Raw genomic sequence first — 20,417 nt, forward strand, 5'->3', positions numbered from 1 at the left:
TACAAAGTATCAAACCAAAAAAACAAAATGCATAAACGACTTGACTATGACAACGAACAGACAGCAACATCCACATCAATTTTGACAAGAAGTGAAAGAAAACAGGAAACTTAATACACTCATAACTGACTAGACTACAAGGAGCACCTGCACAACGCATAATTGGAACAGAGAGCTGATTGGTCAAGGCAAGGGAAGCATGTAAATGCAGACAGGTGGACGCAATCAAACTATTAAGTGAAATAGAAATATGAACAAAAATACAAGGCAGAATGTGAAAAAGAACAGAAAACCCAGGCATGAACCAAAACACAACACCAACCAGATCAATAAACAGCAAGAGGCACTCAAAATTCCATTTCCACTTCCTGCTTTTCCATTGTCCATAATGTCTGATCGGGTATCTCATGTCGGCACTCTCTTGCCTCGATTGTTAATACACTTTGCCAGTTTGACAATTGATGGAATTTTGGATTAAAAATAAGAAGATACGGGGATGAGCGTGCATGAAAGCAATGTCAAAGTCATTAAACTTCTTCAATACTTGTCCCTTGCGCTACTGTAATTAAATTGTATGCAGGCTCACATTGACACTCTGAATGACATCCCAAACAAGAAAAAGTAAAAAAAGAAGAAAAAAATGTTTTTAGACTGACGGTCAAATGTTATCTTTGACTGCAGCTGATAGAGCTGTGGTGGAAATAAAACTCTGATTGCTGTCTGCTGCAATGGGGGATGGCGAAATTGGGCAGTGACCTACTGGATCCAACATACAGAGCTGTAATGGGAAAAAAAATGGTGCAATTTTTATTTTAAATGGTTACAGTCTGTGTGCTGGGGTGGGGAGGAGGGGGGGGCAATACTTAAGCCAAAGGATGGAACACTCCTGAGAGTGAAATTTCAGCTCCCTTGTGTCTTCTTTGAATGTTTTCCCTTTGATCTGAAATGCCTTTTATGAAGATCAAATGATTGGACAAACCCTGTGCCGCATTTTGACCATTTTTGAGAACATACTCCTTCCTGATGGTGTCATAATTAAGTGGTTGTGCCATGTTGAACCTTGATATGTTGTCGCCATCTGGGTGAAATTTCAGCTTTCAATGCTTTCCCTTTGGTGTGAATGCCTTTGAAGTAAAGATCAAAGGATTGGATAAAATACCCACAAGGCTTAAGTAGGGCAGCAACCCACCAGATGGAGCTGTGGTTAAAAAATCCGTTTTCAGATCTGGATAGAAAAGCATTTCAGGGAGTGAGTGTTCACTTTTATCCATTAAATTCTGCTCGCAGTGGGGCAGTGACCCAACACATGGGCCCATGGACTTCCCTAATTGGAGTTTGGGTCCCAAAACGTTCGTCTACTATATCATGTGACTCAGTGATTGCACAATCTGCAGCATAGCACTATGCTGATCTCAGCAAAGACTGGCGAGGCCATGTGTCCTTTGGGGTGACACTGTGCGTGCCCGTGTCTGATTTTGTGTGTGCGCATGAGGAAAAAAAAAATCAGCAGCTGTCTAGTGCGTGCGACACGGAACATAGCGCAGCACAAACAGAACAGATGGAAGGCACAGCGCTGCGTGCACTGCAAGTTTTTGTTGGCCAACTATTACACAGATTGACACCATTAAAAAATGTAGACACACACATATATATATATATATATATATATATATATATATATATATATATATCAGGATATCAGGTCATAACTATAAAAGGAGAAATGGGTCATCACTCTCCACCATTAACACAGATCTGCTTAGAAGTAACTATGTTCTATTTAAGTCGTTAATTTGCGTAGTTTAACTCTCGGAAAGCAGTGTGCCAATTAGACCCATTGTGATGCAAAACAAAGAACAACAACCAACTCCAAACGTAGCTGGAAAGTATTTAGCTGCGTCCGCCTTCGCATCCCGATCCCGACCGGCGCCGCGCTCGGAACCAGAACACAGAATGATTCTGTTGTCACTGCGCACGCTGGCCTGAGAAGACAATGCGTGCCTTCATGGGGGGCAGCGGCGGCCGTGCCCGGGGCTTCTCGCGGCTCGTACCGTGGTCCTCCTGAGAGAAAGGTCGCCATTGAAAGCCGCCTCAAACCTGCCATTGTCGTGCCGCTTGTCTGAATGTTTGCTTTTTTCCGCTTCTTGCCTGATGCTGTCACACAGGGGATTGGATTGATTATTTTTCAGATTTGAATTCATTGAATTTTCAAAGTGTTTAAACAAAGAGAATTGCACTTTTTGTATTTACAGAACAACGGAACATAACAGTCTGCTAGCTAAGTAAGGAGACACCGCAAAACACCATAAACACGCTAACAAAACTAGCATCAATGTTGCGGATGTTATAATTCTTAGCAGAGGATTTCAACCCAAGATGTCAAAACTAGGGGCCAATTGACCCATAAAATTGCCAATAGAGCTTTCAAAACGATTTTTTTGTTTCACTCCTTTTTTCTTCATTTAAAAACAATTGCAACAAAACACAAAGATAATGCCCCAAAAAAAGGATGATTTTTGCCCATTTTTCTCACTCCTGTAAATTTCAATTTAGTACTAAAGAACAAAGTAATGTATAACAGTTAAATGTGCTAACAGTGCCTACAGTATACTGGTAGGCCTATGTCATACCGTTGTAAATGTTAAACCACTAAAAAAAAGTATCATTTTTCATTACATAATTTTTAATTATTCAATTAAAATCAATAGAAACAATTTTGCAAAAGTTTAAACGTAAAACAAAAAGAATTACAGCACACGTTTTATAATTACCAAACCACATAACAAAACGAAAACCAGCTAGCTTGATGCTAATCGACAAATAAAAAACACAATGAACACGCTAACAAAATCAATGTTTTGAAAGTTATAACACTGTGAAGGAGAGTTCAACCTAAGATTTCAAATGTATGGTCCGACCAATTAAATTTGCTGATAATAGCTCTTTTAAAATTGGAAAAAAACGTTTGCATTTATTTTATCCCTTGACATTTTTAACACAGCAAGACAAAGATAATGTTATTCACCCTAAATTGTCTGATTTTCTTTGGAATTTTTCCTCAGTTGTAAAGTAAAATACAAAAGAAAAAGTAATGTAAAACAGTCAAAGAAAATGCTTAAAATTCATAAAGTTTTAAGCGTTGGGAAGCCCTAAAACGTTTTTATTCATTACATGTTTTTAATTTATCAACCAATGACTCTAATTGGATTATTTGTTCTACCAAATCTCAGACTCCAAAAACAATCTGTCAAACAAGTCCAGTATTATGTGAAGAGAAAAAAAAAAACAATAGGTGAAAAAAAACAGATTCTGTTTATGCATGCCGAGCCACCCCATCCTTTCCGTGCTGTGTGAAGCAGCGGGTTGGCCAGAGAACAGCTTTTGGTATTGGGGAAGCGATACCCTGGCCAATGTTTAATCTGTGAGGTCAGTGGTACAAAGTGCACCGTGGGGGCTCTCAAAAGGAGATGATTCATGGTGAGCCACATGGAATAATTTAGTCCAACAGAATCAAAAGGGTTTCTCCACCACTAACTTTTGTCTCGTGTAGGAAGTGTCTCAAAACAGCCCCCAAACTCCCACCCGCTGCCTCACATGTAGACAATGCCATTCCCGAGCTGGACCCCCTCTCCACTCCTCTCCAAGTTGCCCGTTGGCTTGTTGGCCAAGGCCCCATTCTAAATCTTATGAAACTAGAAATACGTACTCTTTATTTTTATGATTGAGTGATAATATTTGATTACTTTCTAGAAATGTCTTTCACCTCCTGATTTGTTTGTTTTACAGACATAACATTATTATTTTTAATACATGTAGAGTTTTTGGGTGAAGAATTGTATCAATCAAGTTCACTTGAATGATAAATAACTTACAAATCTTCATTGTTGAGTACTTTTTTAGTCATTTGCTCCATCATGAACCATAGACGAATTTGATGGGTTGTTGTTGCAGGGAAAAAGAGTGCCCTCTATTGAGACATTTTTGTACTGCATCAATTTCCAAATATGTTAGCTGACTTTCTTTCCCATCAGGCTTTGCAGTCTGACACTGAAGAAGCTGGTGGTGCTCAGAGAACTTGATAAGGAGCTCATCTCTGTGGTCATCGCCGTCAAAATTCAAGTAGGAACACTAATGGTGATGTGCTTGATGAAGCACAATGAGTGAGAAAATAAAACGCTAAACAGGAAGTGCGGTGTGATTTAGTGAATTTGTAGCATGTGTATGCTTGTGTGTTTTCAGGGTTCAAAGCGCATCCTAAGGTCCCATGAGATAATGCTGCCGCCTAGTGGGTCTGTTGAGACGGACCTGGCTCTCACCTTCTCGCTGCAGGTGCAAAGACATAATATGATGAAATTCAATTGACTTTTGTATATGAACTCGGTTACTCACTCACTCACTCACTCACTCACTCACCTAAATCTATTCACTCACTCACTTTACGTACTCAATCAAGCTCGACCAACTCACTCACTGACTCACTCGATGTATGTGGTTCCCTTCCGTCAGTACCCTCACTTCCTGAAGCGTGAAGGTAACAAGCTGCAGATCCTCCTGCAGAGACGCAAGCGCTACAAGAACCGCACCATCCTTGGCTACAAGACGCTGGCTGCAGGCTCCATCGATATGGCGGAGGTACCGGCAACTATTCACTTTTCACACTGACAGAACCTTTTAACCGGTTCACATGCTAGTGAATCCAATGTTCCTCAAGGGTCAATCTTAGGGCCCCTCCCTTTTATCATCTACATACTTTTTGTTAGAGATGTCTTCAGCAAATTTGAAGGCATCTCATAACACTTGTTTGCACATGACCTCAAGAATATTTTTCTATCACTTGTGCCTACTTGATTGCTTTTTTTTTTTGAAGAAGCGCACCACAACTCTGTTGGTTGATCCTCCAGGTGATGCAGCACCCGACAGAGGGTGGGCAGGTGCTGCCTCTCTGCAGCCACCAAAAGGAGCTCCTGGGTAAAGTGGCCGAGATCTGGATATTCTCACTCTCCAGCCAGCCCATTGATCATGAGGACGGCAGCCTGCTGGCAGGACACAAGATTAAATGCTCCGGTATCACCTTCAGTGTCCAATTTGAAAGCGGCTTTGTTTGGAATCATTAATCATTCCCAATATTTCCTAGATTTTTGTATTGTTGTCAATTTAGTGTATTGCTGTGGGTCTTACATAATGTTACTTAAATACCTTATGAGTGAGTTGTTCTGTTTTGTTTGCAGACCTATTCTTAGCATCACAACATTATATGTGATCTCAAAATCCCCCTGGAAATGTTTCATAATAATGTGATTCTAAACACTTCATTTTGTCCCTGTTTCAGATAACTACTCAGAGGAGGAGTACGAAAGCTTTTCATCAGAGCAGGAGGCCAGCGACGATGCAGCACAGGTTCAGGTGAGATTGTCTTGATTGTGGGTCAGGGGGGTCGGGGGGTTGACATGGTCAAAAGTTAAAACATTTTTCCGGGTGTTTTGGTGGTTTTCAGGATCTGGAAGACGATGACTATGATGTGCGAAAGCCAAAGAAGCAGAGAAGGTCCATCGTTAGAACGGCATCCATCACAAGAGTCAGTAAAAAAAAACAACAACAAATAAATAAGGAAGAAAAAATAAAGCTAATCTTATAGAAAGGCTCAATGTGGAAATTCTTATTTAAATACATCCAAGACAATGCTAAAATGAAATCTAGCTTACAGTAAAGTTTAAACAACACCTGCAACTTACAGTCAAGCTAGTAATTAAATCAAAGCTAACACGAACACTACTGGTAATGCTAATGCTAACGTAACGTTACATAATATAAAACAGTAACATGAATGAAAGCTAAAATTAATGTTAAGGCAACAAAGAAAGCTAGCGCTAAAACTCCAACTGAGGATAAAATTCAAACTAAAGTTCATGCTCAAAATTTAAAGCTAAAGCTTAAAGTAAGCTCAAGCTAATGCTAATTAATTGAAAGAAATGAAGCTAGAAATAAAATAGAACTAAAGTTTGAACGGAAGAGAGCTGTTTAGACAAAAAAATGCTGTTGCATATTCTGAATTTGTATAGCATGCCGACTTATTGTTCACACTTATTTTGTGTTGATTGTGTGTCCTTGTGCGGCCTTTTAGCAGCAAAATTTCAAGCAGAGAGTGGTGGCTCTTCTAAAGAGGTTCAGAGTGTCTGACGAGGTGACCAACACTTCATGATCACAAAATTGACTTGAAGTGCAGAAGGTGATACCAAGTGTCTCTTTGTACTAAGGTTCTGGACTCGGAGCAGGATCCGGCCGAGGTTCCGCCTGAGGTGGAGGAGGAAGATCTGGACCTGGATAGCATTGAGTTTGACAACCCCAGCGATAGCGGACCTGAGCTGGATGACGACGACAGCGTCCTCAGCACGCCCAAACCAAAACTCAAGTGAGAATGTGTGAGGGTGATATGACATTGTTTTTTTGTTTGTTTGGTTGTTTGTTTTTGAAAAATATAGATGTATATACTTAATTTCATATTGAAGTATTAATAAACAAATCTCCACTATTGTTATCTATTTAGAAAATATATTCAAGCGCATCAGAATTTTTGTGATTTTTTTTTTAAATAAAATATGTAAATTATAATGTGAATTTCATTTAATGTAGCTGCAAATATTAAATACATCATACTGTATAAATACACTACTTAAAGTGTATGTAGAGAGATATATACAGCATACTAATCTTGTTTTTGTGCAGTATTTATTATAACTATGACGACACAAAAAAAAATCATGCTCCACTGATGATTAAAAATTGTAAAATGATTTATGTTCACATTTAAATATATCCCTATCCTAAATAATAACATACGGATATGATTAATTTGCTAAACAAAGAAATCTAGCTTTGAAAAAGTTAAATCAAATTTAGACCTAAAAAATATTTAAATACATGGAAAAAAATAAAAATCTAAAATTGTAGTGTTAAATTATTTCTAAATATTTGATAATAAAAAACTATGTAAAAAAAACAAACAAAACACATTTCTACTACCTTCATCATGTTTTATTCATTTAAGTTGCAGATAAAGGAGTTAAAAAAAAAAAAAAACAGATAATCTGGAACAATTTCAGGCCATACTTCGAGGGTCTGTCCCTGTCCAGCTCGCAGACGGAAATCGGAAGCATCCACAGTAGCCGCAGCCACCGCGAGCCCCCCAGCCCGGTCAGAGCCTCAATATGTCAGTCACTAAAACCAGCCATCGTGTTTGTATTCTTACATTTGTGCTCTTATTTCAGATTGAGCCTGATAAAAACAAATGTGTTGGTGAGGACAACGTGTCGGACAGCATTTCCTTCGTGAGTTACGCATCCATGTACACACACACACTCACACTCACACACACACATTTTTTGTACAGCTATACTTGTAAAGACATCTTGACATAATTGACATAATGCATTTGCTAGCCCCCAACCTTAACCACCAGAAATGATTGCTTAGCCTTAACCCTTATTCTGACCTCAGCTCTATACTTTAAAAGCAAGTCTTGACCCTCAAAAAGAAGTCTGAACAAGTGAGTACTGGCCTAAATGTCCTTACCGCTCCAAAATGTCCTCCCTATCTTGGTAGAAAAGTCAAAGAAGTCCTCACAAGTATAGCTGTACAGGAACACACATGCACACACATTATGATGATGGTCTATTTTAATAGAAGCAACCCCATATTTTTCTCAGGAGCACCCGGAGGCGGTGACGCCAACTACAGAGTTGGAGATGGACAACATGGACACATTCTTGGACAGACTTCCCCCAAGTGGAAAAATGACCAAGACTGAGTCACTCATTATTTCATCTAACAGGTAAGCAAGAGCAGCTGCTGCAAAAAAAAAAAAAAAAAAAAAAATATATATATATATATATATATATATATATATATATATATATATATATATATATATATATATGTGCGTGCGTGTGCGTATGTGTGTATAAATAAATTCCCAATACAGTAGTTAATTTTTCCAGGCAGGAGCCCAAGATGGCGGGTAGACGAGGTCGCAGCACGTCGCTGAAGGAGCGCCAGCCCAGCAGGCCTCAGAATGAGCGGGCCAACAGTTTGGACAACGAGCGGGCGCTGGACACTCGCAGCCATCTGCAGGTTGGTGGACACTAAATAGTTTTTCCTTTATTCATGTATTTTTTTTTTTTTGCCTAAGTGGTACATTTTTACCATTTGTATTCCCAGTGGCTAAAACATTTGAATTTCTGGACTCTTAAAAAAATAAAAAATATTTTTGTGGGATTGAATGAGTGTATTAAGCAGCAAAATTCACCGATATATATATATATATATAGTAGTAATATATAGTAGTAATTTTGCCACTTGCAGTCCAGTGGATATGACATCACAGTTACTTAGGTAGTGACCGATCTGAGTTTGGTCATGTGATGTTTTCATGTTGAGCTGTGATTGGTCCTTACCTCAGGCCTGAGCAACAATGACGTTATTTTCAGGAGGCGGATTTTTTGTTTGAAATTTTATTCGATTCTTTTCCTCCCACTAGTCTTGTACAATTTTATTTTTCTAGTAGAGGGAATAATTTTGAAAATCAGCCTTGTGTCAGAAATTGTGTATTTACAGTGTATATATATATATATATATATATATATATATATATATATATATATATATATATATATATATATATATATATATATATATATATATATATATATATTTAAGTATTGAAATATTTATGTATACTAATAAGAAACAATGTAATCTCCCATAAGCAACGGCGGTTAATAACCGGCCAAAAACTGCGTCCAAATTCTCTATGCAGCAAATACTGATAACTAATAATCCATTCTAAACCTTCCTAATGAATTTCCGTGCAGATCCCAAGGAAGACGGTGTACGATCAGCTCAACCACATCCTGGTTTCCGACAACCAACTTCCCGACAGCATCATCCTCATTAACACATCCGACTGGCAGGGACAGGTCAGCTGGCCTCCCAAACCTCTTCGGATGCTTTTTCTTTCGGTCCGATTTCAAGCGCGCCTTCTGCTCTACCTTTCAGTACCTGTCGGATATGCTCCAGAACCACCACCTGCCCGTGGTGTGCACATGCACCACGGCCGACATCCAGGCGGCGTTCAACACCATCGTGTCCCGCATACAGAGATTGTGAGCCTATTTTTATTTTGCGGGCTCCTGTTCATGTGATTTTTAGTCTGCTTGTCTGTTTTTTTCCTTCTGCTTTCTCATCACTTGTTGCTAGGCAGAATTTGTTGGGTTACTTTTGTATGCTTATTTGGATTTATTATAATGTGTATATACAGCTGCAACTGCAACTCACAGACGCCGGTCCCCATCAAGATTGCGGTGGCCGGTGCGCAGCACTACCTCAGCGCCGTGCTCCGCCTCTTTGTGGACCACCTGACCCACAAGACCCCTGATTGGCTGGGATACATGCGCTTCCTCATCATCCCGCTAGGTGTGTACTGTTCCGCTAAGATATGCATGTGGATGGAGGAATTGGTCAAATTTTTATTTTCTGGATTGTCATCAGCCGGCTTAAGTGTTTTTTCAGTAATGGGGATTTTTATTTAAAAGAGAGTTGCATTTTCATGTTTATGCTTTTATAAAAAGAATCCCCACACTAAAAACCTGTTGGCTCAAAAATAACCCCGATTTGAGTAAAAAAGGGACTAACCAGGTCAATTTGACCCTTTCAATTTGACCCTTTTTTGGGGGGGTGTTATTTAACCCAAAATATCATCAAATGCAAAGACTAATCCTTTTAGTCATGTTTTTAAGTAGCCATGCAAAGTACGCACTTGTTTGAGCACAGATTTATATAAAATAAAACAGTACCACGTTAGGGTACCAAACCATGTCCATGCGCCTGTTTGGGAATGGAACATTAGGCAAACACTTAATATTTGTAGAGATCAAATTTTGCTCATTCTAACTTAGCTAATTCTAGAACTATGTTCACAATTCATTGTCTGCTGCCACAGAGACTTGAAGCTGCTTTTTTCCTCCCACATTTGTTGTCAACCGACAAACTGAACAAATGCAAATTATATGTGCAGATTGTGTTTTTATATCAACCTTAGTTTTTGCCTTAGGAAAACGTGCGTAGATAAATGCTAACCAACAATGCAAATTACATGCTAAAAGTTAGCAAGTTGACATTTTTAGAAGCGGCAAAGAGTTGAACACATACTAGATAGGTAATACGGTATTACAGTACTCACAGTATTCTATAATGACTAATACTACAGCGGTTTACTGAGTCAAATATTTGTAAAAATTTCTGTCTGCTTGACTGTGTTATACTGCCTCCAAGTGGCCAAGGCAGGAATATAAGAAGGCGCGCCAAAATGAACTGAATACCCAAAGCTCTAATTTCTAATTTAATTTTTTGTTTCAAGCTTTAATTTCACATTTAAATAATGGTGACTTTTTGCACCCAGGTGCGCACCCTGTGTCCAAATATCTGGGCACCATGGACTACAAATACAACGCTTTGTTCCAGGACGCCGCCTGGAAGGACCTCTTTCACAAGCCCGAGGCGCCCGTCATGGGTGAGCGGTTCTCCATTCTACTCTTTGCATTCTTGAAAATAAATAGTCATAATAATAATAGAATAATTCATTTGCAAGGCTTTTCGTGTGAGTACTGTATGTGTATGTGACGTGTGCAGTCCAGGAGAGTCCGGACGTGGTGTCCAGGGTGACGCAGTACATGCTGGGCGCTAACGGAGCGCACCAGCTTCCCATCGCCGAGGCCATGCTCACATACAAGCAAAAGAGGTACTTCCCTGGATGAAAGTATTATGTAGTATCTAAAAAAAGTGACGACACGCTTTTTAAAGAAGTGCAAATTCCTCTCAAAATAAACCACTGCCAACAAAGTAGTGAAAATATGTCTAGTGTTAATATTTTGCATGGCCAGGATTATTTTCCAGCAAACAATATTTATACAATTGTTTCAGGGGTATGCTCGTTTTTGTAGGATTGAGTGAGTGACCTAATTCATAATCCACAGGCAAACCGGCAGCGTTGTTCTCTTTAAACTCACAGGCATGTTTGATTTATCCTCTGGGAAGAACGACTAATATTGCATTCCTTTCAATGTGGAAAGCTGATTTGACCAGATGTTTTGGGTTATGTGCGTTGTCAAAGAACAGATTTGGTTTGTATCTCGATGTGTTGTGTTTGAATTGAGGTAACAAATGCTTTCTAATGCACAACTATTCAACCCTCTAATCCATGCTCACAATAGCTTATTAGGTACACCTGCACAATACAACCAAATACAAGATCGAATTTCCCTCATAGGGGTTCTCAGGCCCTTTAAACTCAAGTTGGGAAATGAATTTAAATGTGATCAAGATTTCATCTTGGTTTTTAACACTATACAAACTTTTTATAATCAGTCAATCTTTTTTTTTTTTAAATGATGAGCGTGTATCTCTATACGTGTGATACACAACACTGCCCCTAGGAGGCCAAAGCAGGAACAACAGCATTATTTTATTTTTTGCTTATTTATCTAGCACTTCAGTATATGATTCGTTTACCCTTTAGTATTTTTTTTTCTTATTCAAGCTATATTTCACCCCTGGGTGTCAGGGAATTTTTCACTAGCCCTATCACCCTACTTGGGCTGACTGAAAGGGTCATAACGTCATCAAATATAAATTTATAATTAATTTCCACCCCAAAAAATGGTCAGTGGCCCCAGCCCTATCCATACAGGGGGATACCTACGGGGGATACCTACGCTGCCTTTATGTGCAAAAATTGCAAAAATACAATAATAGCAAAAGTAACTACGCTGTATATTTATATATTTATGAAATTGAAATTGAAACACAACATTTCTGTTGTGCCCCAATTGCGAGTTGCCGTTGAAAGGATTAACTCAAAAATCAGAGGAAATGCATGATAAAACATCAGATTTTCAATATATCCAAAATTGATAATATTTCCAATTTTGAATGGCAGTAAATGAACCCGACATGGGCTAAATTTGACACCTATAGGGTGTACCTCTCAAGCTCGCGTTTGCAAGCATTTAGAAGGGATGGCAGCGAGGCAGATTGAAATTCATCATGTTTTGACAATCTATGCAATATTATCCTCCTCGTGTTTTTATTTTTACCGTATGCTTTTCTTTTGATATCACACATCAAAAGGTTGGGTCAAAATTTCCCCCAGTGGTTAAAGATGATTTTTTTATGTTTCTTATTTGCTACTTTGTCTATAATCATTCAGCCTTAAAATTTGCTTGTTGCCATCAAAACTAATTGCAGGTGTACCTAATGAATAGTCCAGTGAGTGTAAAATGTATTTTACAAAATCCAAAAGAAAGTTAACGATGAGTGTGTGGGTTTGTGTCTCCCATCATTTTGTGTGTTTGCAAATAACATACTTATGTGTGTTGTGTTGTTCCTTTTTTTGTCCTTTTGTGTCTTTTTTTTCTAAAGGAAAAAGAGCTTTCATTTTGATTTTTCCGTCAGGTATTGTGCTCCATTTTCAGTTGCTTTGTCACGCCGCCTTGTCAGTCATGAACTTTCTCCACCTATTGTGCGTGTTTGTGTTTGTGCGTGTGTGTGTGTGTGTGCTGCGGCTATTTTCCCCCCTTTCCTCTCATTTTCTACTGCTTTTAAAGAGGCACATTTGGACCTGAATGGAAAACACACTAAAATATTTCATATACATATTTAAACTCATTGAATCTCAAATACATATTTTTATGTTTTGTTTTTTAAAAGCCCAGACATTAAATCCCAGGTACCCCCACCCCCCCTTTTTTTTTTCTTCCAGTGTTTGGCTAAAGGGAGGTCTAAAATGGCTGGTACTAAATGAATTGTAAATATAAATAAATTACTCCAGGTAACTAAGTACCAAAGAAATGAATTTCATGTTTTAGGACCTAATTGATGTTAGATGATGATTTGATTAGAATTATGTGTCAAAGTAATGATTTATCTATGTAATTAAGTGTTAAAGTACTTGAATACTTTAGGTACCTAACTACAAAAATTACTGGTACTAAAGTACCAAGAGTAATCAATTACTTTTGTACTTAATAATCTAATGTCATTGGTACTAAATGGATTAGGTACTAAAGTAATCATTAATTTAGTTCTTAATAATACAATGTACTTGATTACTTTAGTGCCTAATTGCCCAAAGTAAGGTATACTTTTGTACCTAAATTTTTTGTTAATTTTTAGACCAACCTTCAGTGCAACATTGTAAAAAATATTGATAATTACCTGTCAAAAATCTTAAAATATGTCATTGAAATTTAATAAATTAAATATTTAACATTAAAATAACCTTACAAATATGTTAGAAGGTGCATGTTGACTAGATGCTAAAAATATTGAATTTTTTCCCCCATAATGCCATGGGGTATTAATTTGCTCATGAGCAAGTAAATGAAATATTTTTAGCATCATACCAATATGTATGTAAATATTTATTATTTTGTGTTTTATTATGATGTCCCTTTGGCATTTTTTGTCAATACTTCCATGGCATTATGGGGGAAAAAATGTTTTTTTTTGCCATTTAGGTTACAAGTTCTGTTATATGTTCTTTTATTAACAAAGAAAGGCCAGAAATAATATTACAGCAATTCAGAAACTACAACAACAACAAAAAATTGCTTGTCAAGGTATTCAAAGTTCAATTCAATGCGACTTATTGGTCATTTTTAACCCGTCATATTTCTTTTTCTTACCCCCATTTTAATTCTAAACCTTCCATTTTGCATGTGCATCTTTAACCAATGGAAAACATCACGGTGCATCTTGTTGCTAGGCGACAGTGGGCTGTACATTCAGCTTGTGTTCTTCTTCTGTGCCCCCTCCCCTCAACTCTTGTGTAGCCTGTCAATTTCTTCCCTGGGGGGCCGATGGCAGGTGTGCTCAAGGCAAGAGCAACAACCTCTCACCTCACCCTTTCCGACGCCGAGTTGCGGCTATTTTTCTCCAGAAAATAGCACATAACATAATATTAGCGGTAGATGTCGCAGAATGAGTAGAGAGGTTCTTCCTTTAATTTTTGATTCAGGTTTGGCGTGCTTTTTCCTCTCGCGTTAGCTGCATGCATTGCTTGGGAGAATTTACGTGATTGCTTTGATCGACGACCTTTCGCACGTAGCGACGCATGATGTCCGGGTCATAACTTTAGGGACAGCCCAATGAGATCCAATAAGAAAGGGGAATCAATATTTGGAGGGGGGTTTATTTAGTAACTAGATTAGCATATAGATTATTTTATTTGAATGGGGCTTCATTTGTCACATTTGAAGTGAAATGACTCTATTTGGTCGATACATGATGATGAGAAATTTAAAACAAATAGAATAACATCTATACAGAAATTATAACCTCCATTAAATAAGTATACTTTTTTTATCTGATGTTATTATATTTTGTTTTTTCCATCTAACTGAAAACAATATTGCTATGCCATTCGATGGCGTAGGTGTACCTAATGTTATGACCCAAAGTGAAATTGAAGTAAGTAACCTTAGATGGCTTTTTCCCCCTCTCGCTTTTGCTTTTAATGTTTGTTTCTTGGAGTAGATTGAAATCTATAAAAAGACTTCCAGAACTTTAGTTCTTCTTTTTTTTTTTCCAATACAGCCCCGATGAGGACTCATGTCAGAAGTTCATACCCTTTGTTGGTGTGAGTAATATTTCTTTGTCACATGTAGCCCTGGTGTGTATATTCATCCATTGATTATTGTTTTTAATCCTGCAGATGGTTAAGGTGGGAATTGTGGAGCAAATGTCAGCAACTGCAGGCAAGTTTTTTTGCTTTTTTTAATAGGTATTCCAAGGGTTTTTTTCTATTTTTTTAATGAGTCTAGCATTCACTTATTAACATAGGTTTGGATTGCCCGTCATACGAGCAGTTCAAGTTACGAGCGTAGCCGCTGAACGGATTAAGTTCGTAACACGGGGGCCCACTGTACTTAAATTTTATTCAACGAACCACAGGCTAAAGTAACAAATTACTTTAAATCCTAAAGTATTAAAGTAGTCAATTACTTTTCATAATGAAGTACTAAAATAATCAATTACATTTGGTACTTAAGTACTATCAATTAGTTTGAGCAATAAAGTCCTAATGTAATTTATTACATTTGTACTTTAGTCACCTAAAACCAAGTAATCAATTACTTTGGGTACTAAAGAACTATTGTAATAGATAAGACATCCAAGTTTCAGTTAAAATTTTCTGGTGTTTGGCTAAAGGAGTGTTTAAAAATAACCAATATTACATACATCAAGTGCTAAAGCAATCGGTTACTTTAGGTCCTAAATTACTAAAGTAATCAATTACTTTTGATACTGAAGTATTAAAATCATTTAATTTTGTTACGAAAGTACTGAATTGATAACTTGAAGAGATAGTGTGTAAGATTTAGACCATTTTTCTCTACGGACAGCAGGAGGTGCTGCATTTACCATTGTCCGTAGCTATAACAAACATGGCCTCCTCCGTAGAAGTGCCACCCCCCATGTAATATAATTTCCTGATAACTAGACCTATGATTATATTTAAAACATACTGTTGGTCATTAAGAACACATTCCTTTGCAATTTTTGAAATTTACAGTCATTTAATTTATTCCTTTTTATTGAAAATCTTACACACTGTCCCTTTAATGTTCTAAAGGGATCAATTGTTTGTTTACTAATGTACTAAAATAATTGATAACTTTAATACTGTAATTCCTCAAATATTAAAACACTCTTAACACTCTGCTATATAGACGTGCTGTAAGTCAGCGGTGTCCAAACCCGGTCCTCAAGGGCTGGTATCCTGCATGTTTTCCAGGTTTCTTTCCCAGACAACACCTGATTTAAATGATCAGCTCATCAGCAAACTGAGCAGAAGCCTGATAGCAATCCTAATCATTTGAGTCAGGTGTGTCGGGGAAAGAAACCTAGAAAACATGCAGGATCGAGTTTGCTGTAAGTACTGGGCGCTGAACCCTCAAGTCTACCACTTCATTTCTTCCCGTGAAGGTGACTCGGATGACGCGGCGCCCGCCGGCACCTCGCTCGTGCTCGCCACGCCGCCTCAGGTGTCGCCGGCGCTCAAAGAGGCGTCACCCACTCCGCCCTCCTCGCCGTCCGTCAATTCCAGTTTGTGCGTGTACAGGTGAGCCTGTGAGCAGCCATGTTATTTTAGGGACACCTTATTTAACAGTTTCGAATGGGAATTTATTCTACTGAAAGGTTACTTTATTTGCTCCGTTTTATTTCGCCTATATGCTCATCCATCCACCCAATTAAATGGAACTTTGTGTTGCGTGCATCATAAGACTGTATGTAATTTCACGACCAAGCAGGAGAGTTAAGCCTAACGTGTGGGAGTTTTCTTTTCCCCCAGTTCCGGGGGTCAGGCGGAGCTGATGGGCCTTCAGGTGGACTACTGGGTGGCAGACAGGAAGAAGGACCTCGAAAAGCGCGACTCGTCCTCGACCTCCGCCGCCAAGAATACGTTAAAGTGCAATTTCCGCTCGCTGCAGGTCAGCCGGCTGCCTGCGGGGGGCGCCGAGCCCAGCACCCAGCCCACTATGTCCATGACGGTGGTGACCAAGGAGAAGAACAAGAAGGGTGAGGCCGGCACAAACAAATCATGCCTAAAGTGTCCAAATTCAACTTATTATGTCCATTTTAGAGCAAAAATCTAAGGAGAACAATAAAAAAGTTAAATGAAAAAGAAAAGTTGTCAGTAGCAGGCAAATGGGGAAATAAAAAGGGCATACCCCCGCACTCCTAACAGACAGAGGTCAAATGTTTCACAAACTGATGACAAGAATAGGCGTAAACCAAAACACAACATAAAAAATTAACCCTATCCCGAACCCAAATGAATGTGTGCCAACAGACAATTGACAGAAAACAAAGTAACAAAAACACCAATCAAAAAGCGTGCAATTGATAAGCGCTTGTTGCGTTGTCTCAGTGATGTTCCTGCCAAAGAAGAGCAAAGACAAAGAAGTGGAGTCCAAGAGTCAGGTGATCGAGGGCATCAGTCGCCTCATCTGCACCGCAAAGCACCAGCACAACATGTTGACAGGTAATGCTCATTTCATCTCGCAACGAAAGTAGAAATATTCAATATCCTGTAATCAATCACATTCGTCAGAGAGAAACTCTTCCATCATTTTCTGTCTCCATTTTTTTTGTCTATGTATAACTCATATAACAGCTTTTTACGCATTCTTTTCTTTTTTTTTATTGAGGCTTATTTAAACTGCTCCTTTTTGTTTTGTTTTTTTCTATTTCAAATTTCTATTTAAATTGGTGTCTTTCCATCAAATGAGCTGTGCCGTGTTTGTTTGTGTGTCAGTGTCAATCGATGGCGTGGAGTGGAACGACGTCAAGTTTTTCCAGTTGGCGGCGCAGTGGTCGTCGCACGTCAAACATTTCCCCATCGCCATCTTCGGCCATGCCAAAGGCTCCTACTAAGAACCTGCGCCCTCATCCTCGTGCCAACTATCTTAACTGACTTCGTCATCTGTGTCATGTTATTAGTTTTTTTTTTTTTTACATTCATGTTACAACTTCCCCCGGCTTTGTTATTGTTCTTTTTGTGGATACATAACACTTAAGCTACATGCTAATCTCACATCCAAAATGGATGGCGCCGTACTGAAAGCACACCATGTACGCAAATGACGGATATATATTTTAAAGAAGAAGTTTTGGAAAAGAACATTTTGAAAGTAATTTAAAGCTGGGAAATGTTGAAGGACATGTGCAATAGTAGTATTAATAGAAGTAAAGGGGACATATCATGAGAATTGGCCTTTTTATGGTTTATACACAAATGGTTGGTTCTGTGGAGTGCTTGCCGACCCGTTACTGTATTTTCCGCACCGAATTATAAGGCGATTAATCAGTTAATTGCCTATTTTAAAACTTTTCATATATAAGGGCACCATATTATAAGGCACTTAGAATAGAAGCTACAGTAGTGGCTGGGGTTGCGTTACGCATCCACTAAATGATAAAGGGAATGTCAAAAAAAATCTGAGTCAAATTTTATTTATAGACAAACAGAAATAAAGAGTAAAGATTTGTGGAAAGTTGAGGAAAAAAATGCCTCTTGAATACATTAAAAGACTGTTTAGCTCAAATCTAGGACGAATCAAGTGATTAAAAGAATATAATTATAGTTCAGTTAAATATTACATTTATTTTTTTAATCAAATAGCAAGCAAAAACCTTACATATATTTTTTTTAATTAAAAATTCTGGATTTATTTGACAAAACACTTTCTTTTCAAAAACTTGTGTTTATTGCACCTTCTCCCCATATAATTGCTTCAAAATTGGAGCATATATAGCATATCAAAATTTAAAACAGGGTTTTATGGAAAAATGGTAAAATTGAAGTTATTTGGTGCGGAAAATACGGTAACTGCAAAAATTAAACACCCAAGTAAATCCTTAATTATCTGCCGATTTCTGAAAATTTCTCTTCGATATTCTCGTCCTGAATATCTCCCCACTGTAATGTCACAATTGGGCGATTCAGCAGACTGCTTTTTTTGTTGTAAAAAATTGAGGCTCCCTATTGGCCCAGCAGTATTTTGGGTTGGCTCACTACACGAGGTGTATCTGCCCCTCACATGAGCCAATTTCTCCACAGCAAGAAATATGCAGCAAAAAAAAAAAAGAAGTGGTATTTAAACAAAAAATGTTACAATCCTGACCTTGAGACATCTGGGAACTATTTTAAATTGCCATAAAATGCATAATATGTCTCCTTTTAAAGCAAAATAGTCTTACACAACAAATAGCACAACGCGAGCTACGACTTCATTGTACAATGTTGGAGTTAGGATTTCTCATTTGCGACTGACACTCCTCTAGATATTGTTAAACAATGTGTGTTTGTGTGTGTGTGTCTGTAAGCTGTGGATGGATGTGTGTGTGTGTGTGTGTGTGTGTGTGTGATCACTGAATTACGTTCTACCGTTAACATTATTACTTAGACGAACAATGTATTGCAGCAAGTTTGTAGGGTTAGTCCATGTGTGTATCATGAACCAAACACATCTTTGCTTATGTCAAAGCAGTTTTATCGTATTCCTTTGCCAGATTCTTGATAAGTGCCTATATTTGCTTCATCAAGTTCCCAGTCCGAACATCCCGGTGCTTATTGTGCTATACGGACAATGCGATGCACTGCACGATTGTACATGTTCACTCATACGTCACTTAAAAATCTTTAATAAAATCCCTTTTTTTTCCAACATTACCTAATTTGATTTTTATCATAAGTTGAAACCATCTCTGTAATAAAATTACTACACACACTAAAACATAATGTTTCAGTTATTTTGCATTTCCCGAGAAAAGATTCATGAAAACAACAAATCACATCTCAGCTTGTGTCACATGACCAAATTCACAAAACAGGTTAGCCCTTAGTAACGGTTACGTCATTTCGGGCCAATAGGAAGTGGCAAAATGTGTGCCAAGATGGATAAAAATGGGTGGATTTTGCTGCTTAATATTCCATAAAACACGGATGGGAGACACCTGTGCAAAGCCATTATCGGGTCTTCCCAGAACTGTCCAGTCTGATTAAGGTCTGGGCTCTGGCTGGGCCAATCCAGGACATTCACAGAGTGGTTCTGAAGCCGATCCCTGGCTGTGTGTTTGGAGTCATTCTGCTGAAAAATGAACCTTTGTTCCAGTCTGAGGTCAAGAGCACTCTGGGGCAGGTTTTCAAAATACCTCATCCAGGATGTCTGTGTATTGCTGCATTCATTTGTCCTTCTAGTTCTTGTTTTTCAGACTAGTCTGCCAGTTCCTGCTGCTGAAAAACATCCCCATAGCATGATGCCACCACTGTAAGAATGGTATTGGATTGGTATTCCATTTTGGGTGCCATGCTCCTTAAGGGGTGTCTTTCGTCTGGCCGCTCTACCATTCAGGTCTGATTGGTAGATTGCTGCAGAGATGGTTGTCCTTCTGGTAGGTTCCCCTGTCTCCACTGAGGAACTCTGGAGCTCTGTCAGAGTGACCATCAGGTTCTTGGTCACATCCCTGACAAAGACTCCCCTTGATCGCTTAGTTTAGATGACCGGACAGCTCTTGGAAGATCTGTGCCTTTCCAGATCATGTCCAACCAAATGAGTTCACAGCAGGTGGACCAAAGATGTAGAAACATCACAACATCTATTTTTAATCAATTCAAAAAATGTCAAAAATGAACTTTTTTCAGCAATCATATTGGGGTATCGTGTGTAGAATTTTGAGGAAAGATATTAAGTTAACTATTTCTTATTTAATTTTTTTGGAGTGAGGCTGTAAAAAAATGACAAAAAAGTGAAGCGCTGTTAATACTTTCCGGGTGAACTGTACATTCGTCGTAACAAAAG

General features: G+C 38.3%; 1 protein-coding gene across 5 annotated transcripts in view; it reads left to right on the forward strand.

Moving 5' to 3' along the window:
* Positions 1–19,288, forward strand: part of pacs2 (phosphofurin acidic cluster sorting protein 2) — a 30,639-nt gene extending 11,351 nt beyond the window's left edge. For 2 of the 5 annotated variants that reach the window (XM_088432679.1, XM_088432683.1), the window contains exons 2-26: positions 4,032–4,119; positions 4,240–4,329; positions 4,507–4,632; positions 4,902–5,064; positions 5,330–5,403; positions 5,495–5,575; positions 6,122–6,181; positions 6,255–6,409; positions 7,101–7,191; positions 7,266–7,325; positions 7,704–7,828; positions 7,995–8,127; positions 8,868–8,972; positions 9,052–9,158; positions 9,314–9,468; positions 10,454–10,564; positions 10,684–10,792; positions 12,472–12,504; positions 13,884–13,928; positions 14,647–14,689; positions 14,765–14,807; positions 16,039–16,174; positions 16,406–16,632; positions 16,985–17,098; positions 17,372–19,288. In XM_088432679.1, coding sequence (XP_088288805.1) covers positions 4,032–4,119; positions 4,240–4,329; positions 4,507–4,632; positions 4,902–5,064; positions 5,330–5,403; positions 5,495–5,575; positions 6,122–6,181; positions 6,255–6,409; positions 7,101–7,191; positions 7,266–7,325; positions 7,704–7,828; positions 7,995–8,127; positions 8,868–8,972; positions 9,052–9,158; positions 9,314–9,468; positions 10,454–10,564; positions 10,684–10,792; positions 12,472–12,504; positions 13,884–13,928; positions 14,647–14,689; positions 14,765–14,807; positions 16,039–16,174; positions 16,406–16,632; positions 16,985–17,098; positions 17,372–17,490 — 2,593 coding nt within the window. In that variant the 3' untranslated portion in view covers positions 17,491–19,288. The remainder of the gene's footprint in view (positions 1–4,031; positions 4,120–4,239; positions 4,330–4,506; positions 4,633–4,901; positions 5,065–5,329; positions 5,404–5,494; positions 5,576–6,121; positions 6,182–6,254; positions 6,410–7,100; positions 7,192–7,265; positions 7,326–7,703; positions 7,829–7,994; positions 8,128–8,867; positions 8,973–9,051; positions 9,159–9,313; positions 9,469–10,453; positions 10,565–10,683; positions 10,793–12,471; positions 12,505–13,883; positions 13,929–14,646; positions 14,690–14,764; positions 14,808–16,038; positions 16,175–16,405; positions 16,633–16,984; positions 17,099–17,371) is intronic. The other 3 variants (XM_088432680.1, XM_088432681.1, XM_088432682.1) reach the window with 3 other exon arrangements.
* The last annotated feature ends 1,129 nt before the right edge of the window (positions 19,289–20,417 follow it).

This window comes from Hippichthys cyanospilos, chromosome 14, assembly GCF_059441005.1.
Source record: "Hippichthys cyanospilos isolate Australia breed blue-spotted pipefish chromosome 14, RoL_Hcya_1.0, whole genome shotgun sequence".
Classification (NCBI taxonomy): Eukaryota; Metazoa; Chordata; class Actinopteri; order Syngnathiformes; family Syngnathidae; genus Hippichthys; species Hippichthys cyanospilos.